General features: G+C 41.3%; 2 protein-coding genes across 4 annotated transcripts in view; one reads left to right on the top strand and one right to left on the bottom strand.

Moving 5' to 3' along the window:
- Positions 1 to 53, bottom strand: part of LOC138047237 (uncharacterized) — a 42,197-nt gene extending 42,144 nt beyond the window's left edge. Inside the window, exon 1 of the mRNA XM_068893999.1 lies at positions 1 to 53. This exon is cut by the window's left edge and continues 201 nt beyond it. The gene's annotated coding sequence lies outside the window, so the exon portion shown is untranslated.
- A 3,967-nt stretch (positions 54 to 4,020) lies between these two features.
- LOC138047236 (uncharacterized) overlaps positions 4,021 to 10,000 on the top strand; it is a 6,843-nt gene continuing 863 nt past the window's right edge. The window contains exons 1-5 of one of the 3 annotated variants that reach the window (XM_068893997.1): positions 4,021 to 4,296; positions 6,666 to 6,728; positions 6,968 to 7,249; positions 9,026 to 9,085; positions 9,125 to 10,000. The exon at positions 9,125 to 10,000 is cut by the window's right edge and continues 863 nt beyond it. In XM_068893997.1, the coding sequence (XP_068750098.1) occupies positions 4,147 to 4,296; positions 6,666 to 6,728; positions 6,968 to 7,249; positions 9,026 to 9,085; positions 9,125 to 9,400 (831 nt within the window). In that variant the 5' untranslated portion in view covers positions 4,021 to 4,146 and the 3' untranslated portion in view covers positions 9,401 to 10,000. Of the gene's footprint in view, positions 4,297 to 6,665; positions 6,729 to 6,967; positions 7,250 to 9,025 lie in introns of all 3 variants that reach the window. The other 2 variants (XM_068893998.1, XM_068893995.1) reach the window with 2 other exon arrangements.

Raw genomic sequence — 10,000 nt, 5'->3', positions numbered from 1 at the left:
TCAGCTTATATATACCACAGAAGGACCATACAAGAGGAAATTTGAGCTCTGGCAGCTAGCTCTGGCAGGTTTCAATCCGTTCTCGTCACTGATTGGTCAGATGGGAACACAATAAAAAAGGTAACCGGAAGGAATCGGAAGAGAATGGCCGAAGGGATTCTGTTTTCTCTTTGCCGTACTTGTAACAGATATATTATTAGTAACAACCATCCTTTGGATTTATTTGGTGAAAAGGCAATAAGGAAGGGATTGAGAAGAGTTTTCTGGTTTGAAAATTTCTGTTGACGATGGTTTATTACCATCCCGAATATGTAGAACTTGTTATGCACTAGTTAGTGGAAAGCCCCGCACCCCCATACCCGGGGAATGCGGGGCATTAGCGGGGGATTTCAGTGGATTTGGACTGTCACTTTTCCCACGGTATGCGGGGTTTTGGACAGCATTAGGTGCAAGTATAGGTGAGCGGGGACCTTGAACGGGGCTTAGACAGGGATTTGATTTTTTGACGCCAACTTGAATAGGCACGCAAAAGTCACTGGGAAAGCATACGGTCTCAAAATGCCGGCTCAGTCAAGTTAAAATCCATTCTTTTCATGTCTGTAATGGGCTCTCAGTTAAATTCTAGGTTCAATCTGTAAGTATTATCATTTCTTGTAGTGCAATCAGACAAAGATTATCGATTTATTTATAGCGTTGACCTTTTGTCTCAGTATTCCCATTTGAATGCAAAGCGAACGTACGTGTAGAGGCTGACGGTGACATTTACTTTATGATTTTGTGAGATAAAGCTTGTAAATGTTACCACCGATGAGTTTCGTCTCTTTGAGTTTCTACATTACCACGGTCTGCGTAATGGTGGAACATGCAAGTTCCTACCGAGGACTCTTACAAACGTCTACTGTAATTCGCTAGATTTTTTTTTTTCTTTGCTATAGTTTTCAGAGTAGTTTCAAAATGTGTTACCGATGAAGGGTTATTTCAAGAGATTATAGAGGTAAGATAGAGAGAATCCCCCATATGGACTTTCTACCAAAGGTAATCCCTCCTAAGTTATTTTTAGACATTTCTTCCACGGATGTTACTCGCGCGTTGCGTGGATGTTTTCGAGGAGGATTTGTTTATGTTTCGTTTCTTTTCGTTTCAAAGGAAAGGAAAACCTCCAACGCTGTGGGGATGTCTTCTTTGATATTTTAATTACCAGCAAAGGTGCTTCGGCTCTCACTATGTTTTAATACAATTTGAAACTTTAATAGGAGTTTCAATATAAGAGGCAAATCTACCCCGCACAAACAATAATAACTGAATGAATGACAGAGAAGTGAGTAGAAACACGAGTGTAAAGCGAACAAACGCCGGAACAGAACGCAACCAGATGGTCGAAAGTGCAGATAGGCACTTGCCGCCAAGGCAGCAAAAAGCTGGTAAGGAACAATGGCAACAACGCCGGAGAGAACGTAGATTAAAAAGCGACTTTATATTCAACCTACGAATCTAGATTCATTCAGTTTGTCTACCACTGTCAGAAAGATCCAAACAGAATATGTGAGACAGCGTCAAAATTCGAGAAGAAACTCTAAAAATTGGCCGTCGTCGTTCACGTTTTCTCGAATGTGCAGAATGTGGTCATTTCACGTTGTTTTGTACAGAACGGCAATGAAATGAACAGAATTATAACCCTCGCTTACACAGCCATTGTATTCGTTCGTCGTTGCCGTTGAGGTTTGCTTAAATTCCCTAAAACCGGGTGAAACGGCAAAATAATGAGCAGCCAAAGATCACAAAGCAAACGAAGGCCCAGCCGAACAAAAAGACAGCTGAGAGTACAGAAAACATCTCTGCTACGAAGCATCTTTTGAAAATCAAAACATAGAAACGACTTATCACCAAATTCCCGGCTATTTCTCTCAGGTAATTTCGAGAAAGTCGCTTGGGCAGTCCACGCATCGCGCAAGTAAAATCCTCGGAAGAACTGGGCACCATGCCTAAAAATAACTTAAGAGGGATTACCTTGGGTATAAGGCCTATAGAGCGTTTCTACGTGACGTCACGGCAGCCATGTTGTTGTTCCAAAACAAAGGAATGGCGGCCATGATGGTGTATAAAACTAGTCCTCTGGAATTTGAACTCTATTTTTATGCAAATACTTTCTTTTTTTTCAGTAATCTAATATGGCTGCTGGTCATGTGAGTGAAAATGCTCCATATGGGGGGTTTACTCCCTTACCTTGATAATCTCTTGGTTATTTGCAAAATGTAGCTGGATTATGAGACCATAAAATTGTGGTAGTAAGCCATTCCCTTAGTGAAATTTGCATAGCTCTTTGAGAATTGTTGTGATAGTGAACCGTTATAGTCGGTTGATTGTACTTTAGATTGGGTGTGCTTAAGAATAGAAGGGAAATAACTGGAGTACTGGAGTACTGATTGTTCAAATGCATGTTTGGACTTATGTCGTTGCTATTTTAATGGTTTTGACACTAAGGAAACTGGTATTTTTTATTGCCAATTTCAGGGCTGTGCTAAACCCAGTGATTAATATTACTGTTTTTGGAGAGATTGTAAAATTTGGAACGCCAAATCTGTAACTCAAGGTAGATTATTTGTGACTTTAGGAGAAGTGGACTGCATGGTTGTTTTTCATGTTTAGCAAAGTTTAATTGGAGGTATTAAAATTCTTGAAGTATATTAGTTTTGGTCAACATTGTGCTTTATGATTTTGAAAGTACTGTATTGTCCCGGGAGCGGGGGAGAAAAGTTTGGTTTTGACGTACGAAATTGCCCCGAATAGCGGGGAATTTGCTTCATTTAGAAGGCAGGCCTGGTCTAATGCCCCGCTATTCCTGGGTATGGGGGTGCGGGGCTTTCCACTGACTAGTGCATTACGTTACGGTTACGACATTTCAGGAGGTTGTGAACACGGTAGCTCATTTGGCAGCTGAACACGAGTCGGTTATCTGATCTAAAAAAGGGAGGTCGGTGCAGCAGAGCCCGTCCTTCGCCAGATGATTTGTTTCATCAATAGGTTTAAAATACAAAGGAAATTAATGGAAATCAAGCAATAATTATTTAGGTTGGAATCATTTTAACTTAAATTTAACTTTGAAGTACAACAGTTACAGAGTAAATTGACTACTGGGTTCAAATATACAGATTTGATCCAGTCAGTCAGGGAGCAGGGGTGGCGCAGCAGTGAGAGCACTTGCCTCCCACCAATGTGGTCTGGATTCAATTCCCAAAGTCAGCGTCATAAGTGGATTGAGTTTGTTGGTTCTCTTCTCTACTGCAAAAGGTTTTTCTTTGGGTACCCTGGCTTTACCCCCTCCACAAACAACATATTTGATTTGATTTGATTTGAATAAATTTCATTAGTTTCCCCAATTAGTTCTCTAGTGCTAAATCCATTGACACTTAAATAAAGTTGTTGTTATTATGATTATTACAAGTTGATAAAAAAATTATACACACTTCCTAGGCATCCGACAAAATTCGTACCATTAGGACCATTAGGCAGGCTTTTAGCTGAAAAACATATGAAAATAATTTATTACCAGTATATAGGATCATTTATTTTTAGTAATCTATGCTAATTTCAAGGTTGTTTACTTACGCATTATAATATTATTGTCTCTACCTCAATAGAGCTTAGAACATTTCACATGCGAAAGTATTATCACTCGGATGTATTTAACAACATTTAATTCAGTGCAACTTGATCCCTGTCGTCATCTCCTGTTAACCGATCTCCCTTTTAAAATTAAGTCCTCCCTGGCCTCTCTCATCTTAAAAATTTGATCGTGTATTTGAGGCATTTAACGGCGAAATGACAAGCACAGCTAGCTTCAAACCCTCATACTTCTTTTCTTTCATTGTGATGTCGCTTAAATCTAGATTTCGCATTCCCTGATTCAACGCCTCGTGTAAGTGATCAGGCTCGGTCCGCCATTTGAAAAAGAATCGAGACTGCGCAGAATGATGGGAAGTCCAGAGCTCTCGATCCGTGGCGCTGGCCAAGAGGATCGCAGCTCTGGGAACGAGAATACCTTTATCAGTTACTGTAAGTCACGCATGCGGAAAATTATCTGTTAGAACTTCCGCATATCAGGTTTGATTCCAATAATTCTTACAACTTTGAACAAGTTGACGTAAAATGGCGTACAACAGTCAGGATTTGAAAGTCGTTTCCATATTTCAGCTCGTAATGACCGCCGTCTTCTTGATCCTTGGTTTAGAAGATCGATTTCAAGTACGATACTTGTATACCAGCTTTCTGATGAGTCCATGTTGGACGGCTGCCATTGTAAGTAGACTTAACTTGGTCGCACGGTTCCATGCGTTGCCTCCCTCGTTTAATTCAACGCTCTAGACTGCTCGTAGATTTTTTAAACCCCGCGAGTTACGGCCGATTCATGCAGCTAGCTTTCGATCGGTGAGAACAGTTCATTTTCTTAGCTATATACTTCGCTTGCAACGAAGTTCCATGCATGTGTCAGCGACTCGAATTAGCCTTCTGTGGAACAATAGTCTTGAGGGTTGTTTGACGTTTAGACTTGAATCATTCTGGAATCACCGTGAACTTTCACGCTATGAGGAAGCGCATGAACCATTTTCAAAATTGACTTCTATGCCACCAGCTGCTCACTCGTTCTGTAATATTCACCGTCTTTAGTCAGTTTATTTATTTTCTTCATGCATAGCTTGAATTTAGTTTTACCGTGAGTCTGAAACGAATAACTGTCAATTACAGTTTGCTAGGGGAGTGAGTGAGTGCTTAGCTAATCGCTGAGAATTAATTGCTCAAAATGGTGACTGTGAGCATAGAAATAAGGCGTTTTTAACCGAGATGCCTAAGAACGAGGTCTGCAGTTGAGAAATTTTACTATGAAGTGAGATTCTAGCTCTCAAATCCAGACCCTCGCTCAGAAGCATAACTATTTCTCAGTCTTCGTCGATCTGTTTGCGTGGCTGCACTCGTCTGGTAGTTCAATAGCCATAAACCTTAAATTTTATCTTTTGATAGTCGACTTGCGAGGTTCAAAACCACATTAAATGTGAGAAAAGACGGAGTTCTTTATAACTGTTGACACCACAGTGATCGTATCCCGCTGAAATACGCGGATTATCGATGTCGCCTAATATTGATCTGCATTCGCCTAGGATGCGGCCTGCAATTATACAATGGTGGAGAGAGGGTTGACATGTTCTTTTCTGACTTTGTAGCTCAGTCGGTAGAGCGGCGGAGATCTAACCCGAAGGTCGTGGGTTCAATTCCCATCCTGGTCAGAGTTTTTCTCTGTCCTTGTGTGGGCCCATTTCCATCAGTAGGGCTAACGCTCACCTGGTTCATACGGGATAGGAATCTAGCACTTCACATTACACTCTATTCAGTTAACTCTGTATAACTCAACTTTACCAATGTGAGTGACCTCTTTATTCAGTATTGCCACACTTAAATAAAATAATGATTTCACTAACAATTATGTTTATATTAGTAGCGATGAACAATAAAACGTTACAGAAAACAGTGTTAAACGGCAAAATGCTAAGTTATTTTTGTTGCAAGATTTCAAAAGATTTGGATAATTTGTTCAATATTAATTATGGCTATGTGGGGAGATTTAACCATACGAATAAAGGTTTAATCATATTTTTACTGATATCAGTGTAAGGTGAATCACCAATTCGACCACTGTGGCAGACTCCAGTGGTTCGGAGAAAAACAAGCTCTTTTAAATTGGTGTGATGAAAAAAAAAAAACTCACTTTTTTGCTCCATTATGTTTACATGAAAAACTTAATATGTATCCTTAGCACTTGTTATGTTGAAGCAATAGCGACGCCTCAATGTTATCCTCCATTGCTCTAGCTTGATTATTGTAAAATGAGTATTCAAGTAATGGAAAAAAAAAACAAAAGAAAAAAACAAAAACAAAAACACTCGCTCTGATGCAGCCGAAGAGTGTTGAATTTATCGCAAAACCTTTGGGCATGTGATTTGTGTACTGTGTAATTGAGGGACTAGTGTCCAGATTCCTCTTAACCAGCCTAAAGCCCCTCAATTGTCAGTCAGTTTTTGTTGCTATTATTCCGGCAGAATGCTTTATTCGTTCGCCCAAAATAATCATTGCTGGCATAATATGTAAAATTTTATCTCCGGCTGAATACAGTGGTTGCGTGAGAAACAGGCTCTATTGTTCATCGAATCCTTTCCCTACAGCCTCCTACCGACCCCTTCCTTCAGCTTCAACTCAAGGTAATGTAAAAAATTTAAATAAATAAAAATAAGTGAAAAGACATTTGCACCCAAGCCGCACAGACCATCAAACGTGTTAAGACAACACATACTCAGAGACTGTCTTAGGCCCGATTTACACGGTACGACTTTGTCGCATGCGACAACGGCTTACGACAGGCCCACGACATGATTTACGATTGTTGTGTACGTCAGAAAAAATGTCGTAGCATTTTAAAACATGTTTTAAAACGCTGCGACAATCGTAAGTCATGTCGTAGGCCTGTCGTGAGCTTGTCCCATGCGACAAAATCGTATCGTGTAAATCGGCCCTTACGAAGTGTAAACATCTTGTACACTCGCATCAGTTTTTAGTTAAGTGTTTTCTTTGTAAATCATCCTGATAGTGTCTGATTGTTCTCTTTTCTTTCAACCCAGGTGTTACCAGTTGGCATCGTAGGCCTGGTTTTGTCCCGCATGTCAAGACGCCCCCCGATTTTGGTAAGACAGTAGTCTACAGCATTCTCTGAGTAAGGTTTTTCCAGAAGACTAGCAATGGTCCTTGATTTCCAAAACAGCACAACCCTGGGGGCTCTTCCCCCTTAGAGCACAACATCAGGGCGTACATCCGGCACTGCATGGCACCGTCACGGCACTGCACGGTACGGAAGTGAACAGCACGGCACGGCCATGTACTCATTCACTCTGACTCGCTTCTCTTCTTTCTTGCTCTTTTTCAGATTTATGCACTCAAGTCAGTCAGTGTGGCTTGTGCTGTGATGTCAGCAGCAACAATGTACCACTATCAATGGGGTATTTCCACATTGGTAGATCGGAAGGCGGGTTACCCTCGTCGTAACTTTGTAAAAAAGGACACCGAATTCAAGTTCACCAGTCAGGAAAATACTATGTTGGCCATATCCTCCTTGGCAATTCTATTTTCCATCATTGAGATGATCCTTGCCTTTGCAAGCGTCAAGAGCTGTGGTGACACAGGCTATGAGCCTCCTCAAGATAATCAGGTACACATAGTTACCGATAGCACGAAAGGCTACTTGTGATTCATGTACAATCTGACTTTTTTGAGAAATTTTGCAAGCGCTAAGAGCCTATTCAAGAGGATCAGGTACACTTATAGTTAGCAACTATTCACCGAAGTGGAGGTGCCTAGTGGTGGATATTTAGCGAAACGCGAAGGGGCGAGGTAAATATCCACCACTAGCCACCGACACTGAGGTGAATAGTTGTTTTAGTATATACTAACACAGTGAGATAAGATAGCACAAAAAGATGATTTTAACTCATTTATTCCTGCAGAGATTACAACATTTTCGGGCACGAATTCAGCGCGAATTGCTCAGAGGTGAATAGCAAAGGATATCCGGAGTTTGAGTAGCCAATCAGCGCGCGAATTCAACGCTATCCACTGTTTTAGTATATACTAATTACCGATATAACGAAGGCTACATTTGATTCATGCACAATCTGACGTTTTTGAGAAACTTTGCAAGCGCTATGAACCTCAAGAGGATCAGGTACACATAGTTACCGATAAAACGTAAGGCTACTTTTGATTCATGCATAATCTGACGTTTTTGACAAACTTTGCAGGCGCTATGAACCTCCTCAAGAGACTTAGGTACACATAGCTACCGATAGAACGAAAGACTACTTTTAATTCATGTACAATCTGACGTTTTTGAGAAACTTTGCAAGCGCTATGAGCCCTCTCAAGAGAATCGGGTACACATAGTTACCGAAAGAACGAAGGACTACTTGTAATTGATGTACAATATCTGACGTTTTTTTAGAAATCAAGGAATTAAAGATGGCGGATCAAAGATGTCAGCTGTTCGGATATTGTAATGCCGTAGTGCTTATATTGCTGAAAAGTGCTCCTGGAATTATTGATTTTTTAAGTGTTCAATGTTTCTTTTGTCCAGTTTTATTTCATTTTTCAAAGAAAATATTCAATTGTTGTTCATCATGAACAATACCTAGCTAGTGCTCAGGCATGCTACTTAATTGAAAGAAATAAAATTTTCAAATAAACATAATAGGCTTAACAATCCCAACTGGCGGGAGACAGACCGGTTGGCTATTTGCAAGCATGACCAAGGAGTTGAGCTAGGGTCTACCGAGAAACAGCTCCAGCCTAGTGGTCAGAGCGTGGCTTGAACCCACGACCTTCGGATATCAAGTCCTGCTCCCTAACCACCCAGCCATTCTGCCTCACAAAGCTGCGTTGCTTAGAATAATTGAAAGCTGCTTGTCCTTGTCAATTTTCCTGTTTGATTCCAAACAAATAACACGCAACAGTTATGTCGCTTTCTTTCAGTTTATTGTTTTAAATTAAAGTAATGAACTATAAATACATGATTCGCTTGTTAGTTTGCTAGTTTGCGAGAAATGATATGAAGTCACATCATGTGACAAAAGACGCTTGAGGTTGCATCGAACGTGATTCGAAGTTTACTTGTACCTCACACTCGAATCCGGGCTTGAGGTTGCCACGATTAATAGGGTCATATGCGGGCCTTAATATCAAGCTGTCAAAGAAGGGGCGGAGGAGGGTTGAAAATTTTTGACAGCTACGAGCAGCGACAATTACACTCAGGCGACCAGGAGCAAAGAGAGGACTCTCTTTGGCAACACACCTTTATGTAGAAATCTGATATGATCCATGAAGCCAATTGTTCTCCGCCAACCAGATATCCTTAACAATGACCCTTTCCCGTCTTACATAAACCTAATTATTCATGCTGCATAATTGGTGGCTTTTTTTTCCTTGTTTTCAGGTAGTGTACCCCTTTCGCCAATTGGGAACCGGACAAATCCAACTGCAACCACTACAACCGACCTATTTTGCAGCCCAGCCGATGGTTGTAGGTCACGCGGTGATTGCTGGTCAGCAGATGGTTGCAGCTCGGCCGATGGTTGCATGTCAGCCGCTGATTGCAGGTCAGGCGGTCGTTGCAGGTCAGCAGATGGTTGCAGGGCAGCCGATGGTTGCATGTCAGCCGCTGACTGCAGGTCAGGCGGTCGCAGGTCAGCAGATGGTTGCAGAGCAGCAGATGGTTGCAGGGCAGCCGATGGTTGCAGGTCAGCAGATGGTTGCAGGTCAGCAGATGGTTTACGATCAGAAGATGGCTTCAGCTCAGTCGAGTGTCTAGCCAATAAAAGCCCAATCAGTAATATATTATCCTTCTTGTTTTTCCTTCTTGGTCTTCAAGATGGGATAAATGTTTGTTTCTTGAGAAAGTGAAATTTGTATTCGATGGTTGTCCAAATTTAACCGTATTTACAGTTAGATTAGGCTTTGATGGCCTCAATCGTAGGTCCGCTGGGATTGACAGAGACAGTCTTTCCTGCCCGTACTGTTCGCCTGCCATATTATATCCGTATCACTTAAGCTCTAGTAATAAAACTTGTGATGAGTATGATATTCAGGAATTTTACATTGAATGGTACTTAAATGAGATTCAGCGATAGTATCACAACCCCAGTGAATGGTCACCAAGGTGGTGACGCAGTCGCAATTCCTTTGTAGTCCTGTAGAGACGTCGGGTGAGTAGAAGGAGTAGAAAGTCGACGTGCTTATATCTAGTGCGAGGTCTGGAACCGAGAATATTCGGAAACTGCTCGGAACCCTTAGAGAACGGTATTATTTTCGAGGCATGATCGCGTGTCCCTAGAATACCTGAATAGGCAATTTCCGAGTTGTCTTTTGCCTCTGTGTCAAAACGAGCCTAAGTGCGAAACCATTCACATGA

Source organism: Montipora capricornis, chromosome 4 (genome assembly GCF_036669925.1).
Source record: "Montipora capricornis isolate CH-2021 chromosome 4, ASM3666992v2, whole genome shotgun sequence".
NCBI classification, from domain to species: Eukaryota; Metazoa; Cnidaria; class Anthozoa; order Scleractinia; family Acroporidae; genus Montipora; species Montipora capricornis.
This window is presented reverse-complemented; position numbering and strand designations above follow the sequence as displayed.